Source organism: Plectrocnemia conspersa, unplaced genomic scaffold (genome assembly GCF_051122295.1).
Source record: "Plectrocnemia conspersa isolate PC_06_02 unplaced genomic scaffold, ASM5112229v1 ptg000004l, whole genome shotgun sequence".
NCBI lineage: Eukaryota > Metazoa > Arthropoda > Insecta > Trichoptera > Polycentropodidae > Plectrocnemia > Plectrocnemia conspersa.
In genome coordinates, this window is record NW_028277168.1 from 1574189 (window position 1) to 1591566 (window position 17378).

Consider the following 17378-nt stretch of genomic DNA (forward strand, 5'->3'; position numbering starts at 1 on the left):
CTTCATTCAAAACCATGCTTTAATACGAATATTTCTCTTTCATCTTTACAGGGACGTAAGATGACGGGTGGCAATTAGACACAAATTGAGCCGCTGCCGTAGTGTTTTATTATTGATTTGAAGTTACATGTTACTTATTATTTATATACAGTGAGCGGTGCGCGAGGCCCGCACCAGTGTGCAAGCCCGCCAGAGTTGCCAAGAAAATAAATCCGTCACGCCAGTGTTACCAGTGTGTTGCCAAATTTTATCCATAATAAAATCTAAATATAAATATATATATAGACTCCTTACAGTCCTTTTAATGTTTCGTTTTCATTATGATTCATAGTGTTTCATTAAATGACATGTATTTGCTGGCCAAATTTAAAGGTCTCTGCTTAAAATCCACGACAAAAGCAATAAAATTGCTTGGTTAGCTAACACTTAATTTTAAAACTTTTTATAACAATATTACAACTTACAATAACTGAGCATCGGATGAAGCATATTTAAACCGAATTATGACCAATAGGAAAGCACAAAAAACAATTATCCCTTTTTAGAAGGCCAAAATCCACGTCAAAAACAATAAAATTGTGCCATTGTTAACGCTCGTTACCGAGTATTCCCACTGCAACGGCGTTGACACGATTTTATTGATTTTGACGTGAATTTTTGTCTTTTAAGAAGAAATAATTGTTTTTGCGCCCTCTCATTGACCAAAAGTCTGTTTGAATATACTTTTACCAATACCCTCATACAGAAGTCCGTAGTAATATCAATAATAAGTCCGCAGTAGTATCAAAGCAACAATTAATTTCCGATATATTCAGTCAATAATATGCAATAAAATTATATTCGCTCATTTAGCTTCACTTAAATCGCGTTTTTTAACATTTTTTAAATGTTTATATATTATTTAAAATAAATTATTAAATAATAAAAAATATAATGACAAATAATGGCCGAAATCACGCAACTGAACATAACAATCGCATTGGCGAGACTGAACAATAAGACCTGCAATCCAATTTTAAAATTAAAAGTTTTCAAAATTTGAAACTATTTTTACGGTTTGTGTTCAACCGTCATTTAACCAATATGTTTTGTTGCTTTCCCCGTTGATGAATAAAATAGCATTTCCACTGGCAACACTGCTTTTATTTTACGCAGAAGCGGTAGTTGTTTCCCACGATGTCCACGAGTGTCAGAATTTGTCGATTTTGCCTTACGACTCGTTTGGTCGACCACTCTATTTTCGAAGATGAAGTGCTTTTACAGAAAATTAAATCCGCAATTCCATTCAACGTAAGTTATATCGCTCGAGAAGTAATGTTGCGTTCATTTCACTAAAGTGTACATTCAATCTACAGATTTACGAAGAGGACCAATTACCGAAGCATTTGTGTCAGTTTTGTTATGAAAAGGTGCACATGATCTATCACTTTTTTCAAACCATCGAAAACTGTAGAGATGAATGGAAGGAACTTTGTTGTATAGAAGAAGAGACTAAAAGGTGACCTTGATATATTTCAAATTATATTAATATAGGGTTAATTATTCTAAACTTTTATTGTAAACTTATTAATTCACAGTCAGGATTGTAAAATAGAAAATGACTCGACGGTCGAGCATGTTAAAAGCTCTCAAGAAGAAATGTTCTTTGAAAAGTAAATTTCATTTTTGGTATGATTTGAATCTAGGCAAACTGGTGTATAATAATGATTATTTATTAAATTTATAGTCATGGCGTAATCAAGAACGAGTTGGAAGAAAATGTCGCCGAGAACGCTAAAATTCCTTCTACAAAAATGAAAATAAATATTGACCAGGCCAATAATTGCATAGCAATCGTTAAATATGAAGCTGAAGAACTGACTAATAATTATTCATTGTGCCAAGTTGCAGATTACGGTAATCAAGTCGAAGAAAACGATATTGACATATCTGACAGTCAAAATTTATACACCTACCAAAACGAAGAATCTAGTAAAGATGGCAATATGTATGAAATCGCAGCCAATGATACGGGCACCAGTTCGTTAAATATTAAAATCAAAGTTACACCGAAAATTGTGAACGATAAGATTATCCAAGAGACCGATTGTAATAATACGCACGGAATTGAAAACTGCAAACAGAGCGACAATGACAATTTATGTAAAATTACTAAAAGTAAAGCGAAAGCTAAAAATATAATTATCAATGCGCTTGGAATTAAAAACTGCAAAAATAGCGACAATGTGTGTAAAATGACTAAAAGTAAAACAATTGTTAATATGAAAGCTAAAAAAAAAAAAATTGTCAAAAAAAGGTCAAATAATAAATTACTACAAAGTGCAACCGATCAAACGATTGAAAACACTAATAATGATTCTGTCCCAAAATTACAAAACACAACGGATATTATAAATATCAAAGAAGGCAGTAAGAAGAACGAACGCATTTGCCAAGAAGTAATTCAAACCGCCAACAACCAAGGTATAAACATAACCCAAAAGGAAGACATACTAAATAATATTACTACATCAAAAGACGCAATAATTGAAAACACAAAGACAATTGAAGTTATCAAAGAAGTTGGACAAGACATCGAAAAGAACCGTGGCATTTCAACTTCGACTCCCAAGAAAATCTGCGAAATCGAAGATCTTAATAATCAAAGCTTTGCTTGTGAAATTGAAACACCCAAAATGAGTAACCAAATTGATTCGGTCACTAAATCAAAAACTTGTCACCCAATTGAAAACACCTTGATTCAAAATCCAATCAAAATTGGAAATATAAAAAAAGTTACAGACAATAATACATATTTACATTCCAAAAGTAACAAAGCTATTCGCAGAATCGAAGAATCTAAAAAGGATGTGTTTAATTTTTTACTCAATATAAATAATAAACTAAAAGTCTCATCAAAGATGGAAAATACGAAAGAAGTTGAACAATTAAATAAAAATAATGTAGCAGAAAATAACATTAAAAACATATTTGAAACTTTCAATCCCAAGAGTAAAAACGATGCTTGTGTAATTGAAGAACCAATAAAGAGTAGCCAAAAAAGTGGTACTTCTATTCTCTTACTCGATACAAGTAATGGTAATCAAACGGAAAATGTAGATACAACGATTGGAGAATACAACGAGAAGAATAAAGACAAACATCCAGAAAATATATTTGAAATTTCCAATCTCAAGAGTAAAAACGTTGCTTGTGTTGTTAAAGAACCCATAAGTTGTAACCAAAGGAGTAATACTTCTACTCTCTTACTCAATATGAGTAAAAGTGATCAAGCGAAAAATGGAAATACAAAGGTTGGAGAATTAAATGAGAAGAATGAAGATAATATTGATAAAATATTTGAAACTTCAACTCTCGAGAGTAAAAAGAAAATCCTAGAAATTGAAGATCCTAATAAGAAAATCACTGCTTGTGAAATCAGAACACCCAATAAAAGCATCGATATAAATAGAATGTTTTTTATCGATTCAGTCCCTAAGACAAAAAATTATCGCCCGGTTAAAATCACCATGGCCAAAAACCCATTGAAAATCAAAAATCCAAAAAAAGTTGAAGAAAGCAACCAAGTTATAAAAAATATTATTGCTTTACAATCTAAGAGTAAAAGTGAAATCTACGAAATTGAAGACCCTAATAGTAAAAACGTCACTTGTAGAATTGAAAAAACTAAAATAGATATGTCTGCTTCATTACTTATTAATAAACAAATGGAAATTGTAAATGTTGGAGAATCCAGTAGAAAAAATGAAGACAAACGTGAAGTTCCAGGAAATAATATTGAAGGCATATCTGAAACCTCAAATCTCACAACTAAAAGCAAGGATCAAGAAATTGAATATCCTAAGAGTGATATTGAATCAAATCTAAAAGGTAACGAAAAAATTAATGTCGATACTCCCTTACTTAATACAAGTAACAGCAAACAAATAAAGAATCCGATACAAATTGGGAACTATAAAGATTGTATCAGTAATGTTGAAGAGCCTATAAGGAGTAACCAAAAATGTAACGGTGTGGCATTATCACTAAATACAAGTAAAATCAAATTGATGAAAAATGAGAATACAAAAGTTAGAGAATACACTAGAAAAAGTAAAGAACGTAAAGTTGCAGAAAACAATATTGAAGGCATATCTGAAACCTCAAATCTCACAACTAAAAGCAAGGATCAAGAAATTGAATATCCTAAGAGTGATATTGAATCAAATCTAAAAGGTAACGAAAAAACTAATGTCGATACTCCCTTACTTAATACAAGTAACAGCAAACAAATAAAGAATCCGATACAAATTGGGAACTATAAAGATTGTATCAGTAATGTTGAAGAGCCTATAAGGAGTAACCAAAAATGTAACGGTGCTGCATTATCACTAAATACAAGTAAAATCAAATTGATGAAAAATGAGAATACAAAAGTTAGAGAATACACTAGAAAAAGTAAAGAACGTAAAGTTGCAGAAAACAATATTGAAGGCATATCTGAAACCTCAAATCTCATAACTAAAAGCAAGAATCAAGAAATTGAATATCCTAAGAGTGATATTGAATCAAATCTAAAAGGTAACGAAAAAATTAATGTCGATACTCCCTTACTTAATATGAGTAACAGCAAACAAATTGGGAACTATAAAGACTGTATTAGTAATGTTGAAGAGCCTATAAGGAGTAACCCAAAATGTAATACTGCTGCCGTATCACTAAATACAAGTAAAAAATTAAAACATATTAAAAATGGGAATACAAAAGTTGGAGAATGCAGTAAAAAAAATGAAGACGAATGTAAAGATGCAGAAAATAATATTGAAGACATATCTGAAACCTTAAATCTCAAAACTAAAGATAAAGACCAAGAAATTGAATATCCTAAGAGTAATATTGAATCAAACTCAAGGAATAACGAAAAACTTGATAAAGCTAAAATGGATATTTTTTCTTTATTATTTACAATTCAAAAACAAATAAAAACCAAGTCGAAAATTAGAAATATGAAAGAAGTTGGAGAGTTGAGCAAAAATGATGACTTACCTAAAGTTGCTGAAAATATATTGAAAACTTCAGAATCCAAAAGTAAAAACATAATCCACAGAAATGAAGACCCGAAGAGTAATAGCGTTACTAGTGACATTGCTACTATCTTACCCAATACAAGTAAAAGCAAAGAAATAAAAAGCCCAATGAAAATTAGAAATTCGAAAGATGTCGAAGAATTGAATAGTAGAAATGAAGGCTTACGTAAAGTTGCAGAAAATAATAATGAAAACATAATAGAAACTTCAAATCTTAAGAGTAAAAACATAATCCCCGGAATTGATGATTCTAAAAGTAAAAGCGTTACTACTGAAATTGAAGAATTTATAAGTGAACCAAAAAGTTATAAATCTACTACCTTACTCAATACAAGTAAAAGCAAACAAATAAAAACTGCAAATAGGAGAGAAGATGGAAAATTCAAGAGGAAGAACGAAGACCTTAATGAAGCTGTTAACAATAATACCAAAAAAATTTGCACAGGACCGAGAGACACATTACAAATTAAAATTGAACCTATCAAAGATATTTGGCGGTGCGTTATATGCTTTGAATCGAAAACATCAAAACAACATTTACTGTTACACTACGAAAAACACGTAAGTTTTTTTAATGTATATTTGAACACATAATTTAGAGGAGTTTTCGTTTGTCATCTTATCTAAATCAACGTCCTTTTTTACAAAAATATTATCTCTTTAACTAGCATTTGTCAGTAGTAAGTACTATTTGAAAGAAGATATACTTTGTTTCAATGAATAGACCCTATTTTTATGTTTTCATAGATCAGGTAGAATCATTAGCTAATTTTTCTTCAGATTAAGAAGTAATGGTCTTATAGTAATAAATCTAATTTACTTCCATCAGTGCAAATATATTTTTATCGCTACTAACTTGATTAAAATATGGGTACACATCTAACCGTGATACGAAATGTTATCGACAAACTTTTTCTGTAATTTATTTTAATGTACATATATAAGGATATAATGGGGTGCAAGCGTTTTTTCAAATATATATCATTTTCATCATTTTTTGTAAATCTTCAAGAAGAGTATCTCTACTCGATTGTGAAAGAAAGAAACGTTTTCCTGCGGCTGCTCCTACACAATGGAATTACAATAGTAGAATTTTAAAGATGGTTTATGAATTCAGAAACGAATTAATAATAATATTTGACCAAATAATCGATGATGAAGATCAATGGGATTCTAATGCTGTGATTAATGCAGAAGCACTTAGACGCAGAGGCGTAGCTAGGGTATGTGTCGCCCAGGGCGATCTTTAAAATTGCCCCCCCCCCCCAATACATTTTTTGCAGGGTCATAAAATCAGCATTTCTTAAAATAATAAATTGGTTATTATTAAGATCTTCTTATTCATGAATTTATATATGTTTTAGTGCAATCAGGGTTAAGAACCACACTAGTCGATCCCATCGCGAATATGCCGCCCCCAAGCAAGTGCCGCCCGGGGCGGCCCGCCCTTTCCGCCCCACCATAGCTACGCCACTGCTTAGACGCTGTCTACATGATTTAGAATTTAATTTCTATCTCAATCTATTTTCACCCATATTTAATTCTGCCGATATTTTGTTTGAAATTTAACAAAAAAAAAACGTTCGACATATCTTATTGTTCAAGTGAAATAAAAAAAATTGTGGAAATATTGAATAACAAAAAAGAAGATTTTGACTCATTATGAGACAAAGTCAGGATTGAAGAGTTACATAGAGAAAATAATCACAATGATAATATAGAAGGTCTGAAATTGAGGTATAAAGCTCGATATTCCGAAATACTTGAAACAATTTCTACGAATACTACCGATCGTTTTAAAGATATTGATAATTTAAAATTAATGGCACTTTTGAACGTGACTAAATTTAAGGAATACGAAAAAAAAATTCCAGAAACACTTTTCATATCAACGCTCGTATGAAACTTTTTTTAATTTTATGAGGTTGAAAAGTGTAAGTATTTATATTAATAAAATTAATTTTCACCATACTGGCGACAAGTGCTTCTGCAGTAAGGTAATTTTCGACAGTGAAAAGAATTAAAACATCCAATAGAAATAGTCAATGTGAGAATAGATTGTCGGCTTTTGCATCAATCGAAAAAAACTTTTAGACAAATTAAAGAAAGACAATATGATGCGGTTATTGCTGACTTTTGTAAGGAGCGTCAAATAAAATTAATTTTCAAAAAATAAATACATATGTTTATAAAATAAAAATATTTTTTTTTAAATATAGTTTTTATCCCCCCCCCCCCCCCTAACTGCATGCCCTGTTTCAAAGTTACCGCACGCCCACTGATATATATACATTTATGTAATCTCTTCTTTTTCAGTACAAAGAACACGTAACCAAAATTAAAAATCGTCAGTTTTACAATTTAGGAACTGCAGAGCCATTAGGTAGGATTTTTCTATTGTGTCAGTTTCAAAATAATTCTCGATGTATAATTTTTAATCTAGCTTTTCAGTGTCGCAGCTGCTACAAAATTTTCCTATCGGAAATACCGCAGTCGCACTTAATGACTGCACACGAGGATTTAATGAAGTTGGGGTGTAGCCTTTGCCGTTAGTAATTAACTGAATGATGACATATAAATTAGGCTCCTAATAAATGTATAATATACTTTCAGCTGAACGCTTTCTATATGCCGAAAATATGTTAAGCCACGGACTTCTTAACCATATTAACAACACTGACAATGCGAAGCTTTTTCAACATAAATTAAACACGGAAGCCCCAATGGTATGCATTTATTTAGTTTTTTTCTTTCTCCTTATTTATTAAATATTATTTTTTAAACTTTCGTTTTATTCTTAAACGTGGACGGCTTATGAAGAGATAGCTACAGAAAATTTTATCAATTCCGTGCATCGCCACGCTGGAGAGCTGGTCGAAAGTCTGAGAAGTCGTTAAATGAGTACCTGTATTAAACGTTTTAGCTTTCTTTTCATCCAACGTGCAAAACTAAAACCTTTGCTGTAATATGCTGAGTGATCTTTGATTAATTTGAATTTGTGACACATTTTTCATAGACTACTTACTATTTTATTATCTTGTTTTACTCTTGCAACGCTGTCAGTTATTATTCATAGTTATTTTTTAAGTTGTGTTTGTCTCCGATATTAGTTTTATTTCTACATTTCCATGATTCATATGCATATATTAAATAATATTACAGAACAAAAGAAGTACATCTATTGAAAAAATAGACTTAACTGAAAAAAATCGACAAGGAAGTACAAATAATTTGCTGTCTTCAGATGATGAAGTTATTATGTATGTTTTTTCTCTATTTTAATATTTTAATAAACACTTGAATATTCATGATAAATTAATTTAATCGACAGAGTTGAAAATGCATCCGAAAAAAATGTTTTCAATTGTGATATTTGCAATGTCACATTTTCAGTTGAAAAATTTTTAGAAAGGCATATCTTGCAGCAGCACGTCAGTGAAACCACCAAAAAGACACAGTGCGATTTCTGCAGCGGCAAAGTTTACAGCATTATTTATAAAGAGCATCTTAAAACCCATGACAATTCTAATCGGTATGTAATAATATCTTTATCTTTACTGTCATTGTACTAAAAAACCTTTTGTTTTTAGATCAATGACCTGGTTCAGCACACCAAAGAAAAAATAACTATTTTTTAGCTAAAAAATTGATATGTGATATCAAAATATTTAGTTATGTTTATTACTTCATTATTACTAAGCAATTCTAAAATGTACTAGGATTATATTGTAAATGTGATCTCATTTTCATTTTGTAATACGAGGGTGAGTCAATTAAAAATATCGATGGTAACAGGGCCGGCCCTAGGTTATTTGGCGCCCCAGGCAAAAACTAAATTTGCGACTTCCCCCACCTATTAATAATTTAATAACTCATTACATGAGCGCAAAAATATAATTCAAATTAAACTAATTTAATATTATATTTGACAACATACTCTTTTTTGCGATTGTGGGTATTTACGAATTTGTAGTTTTATTTTCGTCGCGATTTTTTACATGTGAAATAATCTAAAGAGTGCACAGTAGTGTATACAAAAAAATAATATCAGATTATATTCTTTAACAATATTGTTTGACAATTTTAAGTGAATATTGCGCCTTTATTTGGTATCACGGCGCCCCACAAGATCTAGCGCCCCAGGCGATCGCCTGTACTGCCTGCCCCCCGGGCCGGCCCTGGATGGTAACCATCTGGTGACAGACGTATTATTATAAACTTAAATCTGTCTTATGAATTTCAATAGAATTTACACCTTTACTATTAAAAATTCTAATGATAAAACAATCCATGTTACTAGTGCGGCGACCATTTTATTAAGCTGAGCTACTTTTGTGCATATCTGATTTGAACTATCACTTGCCGTTTTTCAAACTATGTACATATGTAACAGTAATGTTTGAAATTTGTATGGTACATTTAAGATTTTCATTTGACTCAACCTCTTAAGTACTAATTTCCATAAAAAAGATGTTGTATATAACTTTAAACCCATGTACAGATGTAAGTTGGTTTTTTTAAGAACTACAGAAAATAGTTGTCAGATTTTGACAATTTGCGTCAACTCTTTCCAAACTAGACTCGTGAGGATGAAATTCATCAGGTCGAGACTAGAAAAAGTAACATTCATTTTCAAATGTTGACCTAAAATTAATTCAGCTAATGTGTTTTATGTATACCACATAATTTTTGTGTATAAGTAAAGTGTACTTATTTTTTAATAAATCGATACTAATTAAAAGGTTTTTGTATCAAGTGCTTGTATTCTTTATTTTTTTAATAATAACGGGTGTAAGTGTTAGGTCTGACTAATAAAATGTTTTTTTCTCTAACTCGGTTAATGAAAGATTGTAAAATGATTTAAACTATTTATTTATAAGCTTAGAACAATTATATATAAGATTAATAATTTGAATAATTGCACGTATTATTTGGTTAAACATTTTTTTAAAGCACTAAATTTTGATCAAATATTTATCACAATAAATTGGCCCATAATTCTTGTATATATTATACATATATACTTTCAAAATAACAATATATTGTTTTTTTATGTATCTTTATGATACGATATAAACATAAGGATTATTATCTCATTTGTGAATTATAAGGCAAACAACTACATACAATAACTTATCTGAAAATACATTTTCTTTATGCCAAATAGATTAAACTTGATTTTTTTAGGAAAAAGTTATAATATATTTTATGAAGTTTTAACTCCTTTATTATATTCAAAATTGGAAAAAGTACAATGAAATTTCTTATGTTGCCATAGATTTCCTTTTGCTTTAAACACTTTACCGCATGCGTCACATTCTAAGTCATAAGAATCATTATGAATCACCATATGCCTTATAATAAAAACTTTCCTTTTGAACTCCCTGTTGCATTTATCACACTTGAAACAAGCATCACTATGAATCTCCATATGTCGGAGAAAGCTTTTTTTATGTTTGTATACTTTACCGCATTTGTCACAAGTTAAGTTCGCATCAATATGATTTTTCATATGAATTTCGAGACTTTTCAGATTTATATGACTTACCACATTCATTACACTTGTGAGCAAAAGAGTCGCTATGGATTGTCATATGCTGTATGAGATTAGTTTTATTTTTGAATGCTTTACCACATTTAGCACATTTATGATCGAAAGAATCTATATGAATTTTCATATGATTGAAAAGATTTTTTTTCCCTTTGAAAACATTACCACATTTATTACATTCAAATATAGTATTCAACGCAGCGTTATGTTTATTAATATGAAATATACACATATTTTCAGTTTTAAATGATTTACTGCAAATGTTACATTTAAAGTCATAAGAATCGCTATGAATAATCTTATGCTGGAAAAGGTAATGTTTAGTTTTAAAGGCTCTACCGCATCTATCACAAACAAAATCATACGTATCAGTATGAATGTCCAAATGCTTAGTGAGGTTAGATTTTGCGTTAAATACTCTACCGCATTTATCGCATTCGAATTTAAAATCATTATGTTTATGGATTTGATGATACGAAAGACTACTTTTAGATTTAAATGATCTATCGCATTTGTGTTCAAAGTAATCACTATGATTTTTTTTCACATGCCTCGATAGGTAGTGTTTATTTTTAAACTTTCTACCGCATTTGTTACATTCAAAGTCGTAAGACTCATTGTGAGTAATCATATGTCCTGTGAGGTAACATTTAGTTTTGAACTGCCTGCCACATTTATCACATTTAAACTCACAAGAATTAGTATGAGTTTTCATATGATTTATTAGATTACAACTAGTTTTAAATGATTTGTAACATTCGATACATTTTTGTTCACAGGAATCGCTATGAACACTAATATGTTGTAAAAGTCTGCTTCTAGTTTTAAATATTTTATCACATTTATAACATGGATAGTCGATAGAGCTAATATGAGTTTTTATATGTCTTGATAATAAAAATCTAGTTTTGAATGTTTTACCACATTTTCTACATTCAAAATCAGAGTCGATATGATTAATCAAATGTCGCATAAGGTATATTTTTGTTTTGAATATCATATCACATCTGCCACATTTAAGGTCATTAGAATTTTGAGTGAACAATTTATGATAATTATTGCCATTAAATGTAACGATTGAAGGAGGATCTTCGATTTCAATTGAAGCTGAAAACTCCTTTTTTATAATTGCCTTTCCATGACCTGAAAATCATAGAAAAAAGTATATTAGCTCTTCAAATGTATGATCTACGATACCGATATTTACTTCAAGAATCTTTTTAATGTCATAAAGTGAAAAACTGACCCAAGTTAAAAAAAAATTAAAGTGAATGGTGAGATTTCAACTATTTAATATAAAGAGTTAAATAAAATATTTATATATTTTCAATAAATCTGCCATTCCTATATATGTTTTTGCATATCACCACTGTTCATATGGAATAATACACAAATATCTTTCTAACCTATTTCAATCCTGTCATCTAGTGGATCTTGTGTTAGATTCGTTCTTAAAAAAACGTAAGATTAAGTTGTACGTAAATATTGTTTTAACAAACCAACGCAGTTTATTAATTTACCTTAATAATACATTGATCTGTGTTGATTGATACAAATGTTCGCTCGTTGTTAACAATCCCAGGTTCTACAAAATATACATAACTAATATTATATTGACAAAGCAAATATTTAAATTATTATAGTGATTTTTCACATTATACCTATTTTCATAAAATGTGGAAATTCCATTATATTTATTTATTGATATTTTCGCTGTCAAGTGTCAAAAGCGTTGTTTTTTTATTTGGTCGAAGAACCATACATGAACGTTCAACTCATTTTTATTTAAAAATATGATATAAGCTATAATTTATATTATCATAAGTCCACCCCCCTTTCCCTATTTTGCAGGAATAGTAAATTATATAAATAATAACATTTAGAGTTAAATATTCGTAATTTTGACTTATAAAAAATACTCAAACATTAAATTTATAAATAATGCATCACTTATTTATTTCAATAATATACTAGGAAAAAGGCAATATTTTTCAATCATTTCAAATATTAAAAATGTTCCGTTTCAACTCCTAAATTAAATTTAACGATAAATATATGTAGACTTGTAGGGGCCTGTTTATATATTTATTTATTTATTCATTATGGGCAAAACTTGACGGCACTCTGGTAACACTGACGTGACGGCAGTGGAGGACGCCATATTATTTTGGTGGACCTCGATAGGAATATAGTGCCTCTTCCACCGTTCACGCGCATATATTTAATATTCCAACATGAAACTCAACTAAATTTCAATAAATAATACTGCAGCGGCTAAATCTGTGTGTAATTGCCATCTATCAACGTCCGCCCGCTTAAGACTTTTAAATTAAACACCTTGTAAAAAAACTAAGCTACTCTTTGTAATTTGTATATTAATTACAGATAATTGGAATATGTATGAATAATTTATTACTTTTTTAAAACTGACCTAAGCTAATATTTGTAATTTAAAACTAGACTCGTAAAGCAAATTAACGAGCAAATATATGTATATATTGTATATATTTATTCGAGAATCGTTAGATTTAAATATAAAAGTATTTCTAAAACTCGCACTATGTTTAGTAACGGGCAATCTAATTTTCAATATAGCGAATGTTAACTAAATTCCCCATACCATATAAGATTTTATTATTTAGTAGCGCAATGGATCATATTAGGAATAGATCTAATATGCCCCTTACAATTTAGAGCAGTGGTTCTTAACCTTTTCGAAGTCACGGTGTACTTTTGATCATGAGAAAAAGTGGCGGTGCACCAGAATTAAGAGTTTCGATTTGGCTAAATCGAAATCACATTAGCTCTTTCATCGACTTTCATAATTTCGCCAAAGACTTTTTCGGTTTTTACTATTTTACGGATTTTTTCGTTTTTACCAATTTTTAGCGGTGCACTGGTGCACCGGTTAAGAACCACTGCTTTAGAGAGTAACGTAGTCAAATATATTTTTATAATACATTTTTAAATGCTTTAAAATTGGATATAATTGTGCATTGCGTGTCAGAAGTTTTTAACCAAATTTTTTTTGCTGAAGGAGGACAAATTTCTATCGTGAGATCAGAATTATTATAATTCCAATCAGTCATTAGAGATTATGCTTACCTAGGTTTTCATAATTTCTCGGATGAATATCCTGATGATTAATTATAATCGAGCTAGGTCGTATATATTAGGTATTTAAAATTCTCCAATAATGCGCTATTTCAGCTCATTGAGAATATCTTATATGTATTTTAAAAAATTGGAAAATGCTATGTGGTATCGTCTTCTAGATTTTAATTTTTCCAGTGGAGTTTTCTCATTACCTGTGTGAAAATGAGCTGAATATAAAGATTAAGTTCGAGAAAAAGCTAAATTCTTTCTACATTGCAATCATATTTATGCCAAGCCTTATAGAATGCTCGACTTTGTTATACGAAACGTATTGCACTATATAATCTATCAGTGCTTCAATTTTTTTATAACACTTGAGTCCGTAGCAGTTTTGAGACAGGTTTCTTAATATGGAATCCTTGCGATACCATATTCTTGTATAATTGAGAAAAAATGTGAGATCCATAAGATATGAGAGAATTTGGTTATTATTTTGTTAGCGCCCGTTTCATGTAATGTATGCGTTCACAAACGCCATCTTATAGCGTTCGTAAATTTCAACGTTTGACAGTAAGTCGGATGTTCAAGTATTTATTGCGCTCAACGCTTTTCGACCGTTTCGTCGGAGCCGACTTAACCGACGAAACGGTCGAAAAGCGTTGAGCGCAATAAATACTTGAACATAAGTACAAGTATTTTGAATTCATATCTCAGTACTAAACAGTATATGTATCCCGCGATACACAACATAGTATTTTCTGTATCCCAGCTTATTTATATTATGAGCTTTGTGTTACAATTCGCTGTGTTCTTGTAAAAAGTTATACATTTCTTCAAATTACTTGCTATGGCCTCAAAAAATTCACGTACTTTGACTCGTCGGTCACTCAAGACCATATCGTGGATTTTGTCGATCATTTTTGGCGTAGTCACCTCAAGTGGACGTCCCAAATGATGTTAATTACTTGTGTACGTATGTTCAACAACGTTTAAACTCATTTAGCCAATTGTAAAGAGTTTTAAACGCTGGTGCAGATGTGGCATAAACTTCATCCAACTCGGCTTTGATTACTTTCGGTGTTTTGTTTTTCAAATGAAAGTATAAGAAACTCGTTTTTTCTTCATTATTCAAAAATAACAAAGATCGTTTGCTTCAATCGATTATAAAAATGAAAGGAATGGAAATGGCTGACAATTTGACAGCAGTCTATTGACAAATGGTACTTTTCAAAAACAAACTTGTTTAGATACTACTTGCACCATCTTGTTTTAAAATTACAAATAATTGCAAAGTTTGAAAATTATCATTAATTTAGACGGATTAGTTTTTAAATGAAAATGTTTATAAACATTTGGCGTTAAATTCGATATTGATTTTACAGTTTACTATAAAAAATATAATAAAACCTATAAATATTATTTCCATCTCTGTAATGATATTAAAATAATATGGTGATAAATTAGCACGATAATTTAAAAAAAATCTGCTATCTTTGTAATGGCATTAAAATATTCAGTCTATCGTTGGCATACTATAATTCTTATGAAAACGTGTTTTTTCTTCAGCACTAAAAGTTTAATGTTACTAAAATAATACGCATAATACGTATACCTACACTCAAACAAAATGAAAAGCTTGGAAGACTGATGTAGAGAAATAATCTTTCACAATTTCAGATCGACGACCATTTTGAGTCGGCGAGAATCGTGATGCGTCATTTGGATAAAATATCCACAGATGCAGAACGATAAAAGCGATTACGTGTCGATTCGAAGTTGGCGCTCTGGGAGATGCGGGAAGAGGTCCCCCTCCTCGGCTGACGTCACGCGCGGCCCCGCCGGAAGCCACCGCACCCTGGCGGCTTCGTTCGCTCCACTTTCCGGCGCCGAGGTCGTCGCCGCCCGCTCTCCCTACGCCCATCTACGATACGAGCCGTTTTCCTAGACATGCGCGCGGCGCTTACGCCCTTTTCGAAGTTGCGCTACCGGGTGTTCTCGGAGTATTTGACGCGACGCGAACGCCATCATTCGCGCGAAAATTGCTATCGTTTGCTTTATACAGAAAAATAAATTTAAATATCGTTTTCACGTATGCGAAGTTTTTCTTTTAATTACGTTTAAGTCTTTAAATATATAATTTACATTTAAAACTCATTTTCTTTCCTAATTAATTATTATAAATATTTTATTTTTCTTCTATTACAAACTAAAGGTGGTGTCTAAATTAAGAAAAAACATTTTTTGTAATAAAAATCAAAAGAAACCAAATATGGTATAAACAAAGTTTAATCATAGACAGAGCATTTTTAATTATTGCGAATCATGTTTTTTTATTGTGTGTCGTTTATATTATATCAAAGGCTTCAGCGAAATTCCGATCATAATTAATAGCAAAATTGTAAAATATATTTGAGGTTATATACAAATTAAGTTAATCATGATGAGATGATTATTATTGAATTAAATTCAATTTGTAGAATAGTAATGTTTTTCGCTTTTTTAACCCAATGGTATCTTACTTGCTTAAATAGTTTCGGTGTAAATTACTTGTATAATAAATTAAATGTTTATTTATTTAATTTTATTCTCGATATAGAAATTTAATAACAACATATTTTATATTATTTAATAATTCAAAATGCTCGGTAGAGCTAGTAAATTACAATAAAACATGAAATTGTGGACAAACCATGACGTATTTAACGCGATTTTAAATGAAATATTCTGTACTTACGAGAATTCCTAAACAATACAAAATTTCAAGTGTTATTGTGGATTTATAACAAATCATTTTTTACGGCTAAAGAGAATAAATTAGCAATAGAAGCTTTAATTCTTTGAATTATCTATATGAAATTTCACGAAACTTTAGAATTTAATGTGACACATAAATCCTTATACCTTTATATACATTTTAATTTTAAATAATTTGTTAAAAGTAAAAGTATTTCTCTCGTTTTAAAGTAGTGCAGGGATTTTGATTCATCTGCACATTATTTTCTTTCTAATTATGTTCATACGGCAATTGAGAATATTAATTATATGCTGATGACCTGAAAGAAATTGCATAAATCGCTGTAAAGATGATATTTTACTAGACATTTTGTATTTTTAATCAAAATAAGTGTGATAAGGTTTGGTTATGTATAATATATACATGTTTGAGCTAACGTATAGTGAATAAATGCTAATAATACGAGAGTCGTTCAGAAAATAGGCTACAACATTTCCTAAAAATCGAAAAGTGCATATATTTTCATGAAATTGTAATACAGTTATATAGTGATTTTTTTAACATAATCGCCATTCAGATTGATGCATTTTTGTAGGCGTGGCATTAGCTGTTGTATACCAATATCGAAGAACTCACGCTTCACCTCCTTTAGCCACTTTTATCTCTTCATCGTCAGAAAAATGTTTTCCAGCTAAAAACTCCTTAAGCTTAGTGAAAAGTTGATAATCGCTGAAGGCAAGATTCTATGCGGCAATTTTACTTAACATATCCAGAAATGTATAAATGTGCCTCATCAGAGAAGAATATTTTCTTTAAAAAATCAGCATCAACTTTCTACTGCTCTAACGTCCAATCTGCGTAAATTATTTATAATGTCCACGGTCTCCGAGTTTCAGTTGTTGTATTATCTGAATTTTATACGGGTGTAAAA

At 30.4% G+C, this 17378-nt stretch overlaps 1 protein-coding gene and 1 long non-coding RNA gene across 11 annotated transcripts; one reads left to right on the plus strand and one right to left on the minus strand.

The window, feature by feature from the left end:
- The first annotated feature begins 1151 nt into the window (after positions 1-1151).
- On the plus strand, positions 1152-9821 carry LOC148235597 (uncharacterized). Of its 9 annotated transcripts, none has more exons than XR_015809363.1 (11): positions 1152-1290; positions 1356-1498; positions 1578-1652; positions 1727-3870; positions 4216-5627; positions 7383-7449; positions 7518-7614; positions 7680-7792; positions 8229-8326; positions 8398-8598; positions 8657-9821. XR_015809363.1 is itself a non-coding variant. In XM_088184628.1 (11 exons), the coding sequence occupies exons 1-11, from the start codon at positions 1177-1179 to the stop codon at positions 8691-8693; spliced, it is 4509 nt and encodes a 1502-aa protein (XP_088040754.1). In that variant the 5' UTR covers positions 1152-1176; the 3' UTR covers positions 8694-9821. The 9 variants fall into 9 exon arrangements, 3 of the variants coding, with proteins under 3 accessions (XP_088040754.1, XP_088040755.1, XP_088040753.1); XR_015809364.1 differs by having other exon boundaries at positions 1727-3783; positions 4807-5627; positions 7510-7614; positions 7887-8326; XR_015809365.1 differs by having other exon boundaries at positions 1727-3783; positions 4807-5627; positions 7887-8326.
- Positions 9822-9921: 100 nt separating this feature from the next.
- Positions 9922-12381, minus strand: LOC148235598 (uncharacterized). 2 transcript variants are annotated; one of them, XR_015809367.1, is made up of 4 exons: positions 12279-12381; positions 12138-12202; positions 12024-12067; positions 9922-11760 (listed from the first exon to the last, which is right to left on the minus strand). It is a non-coding gene; the product is annotated as an uncharacterized LOC148235598 (long non-coding RNA). The 2 variants fall into 2 exon arrangements; XR_015809366.1 differs by lacking the exon at positions 12024-12067 and having other exon boundaries at positions 12279-12379.
- Positions 12382-17378: the final 4997 nt, after the last annotated feature.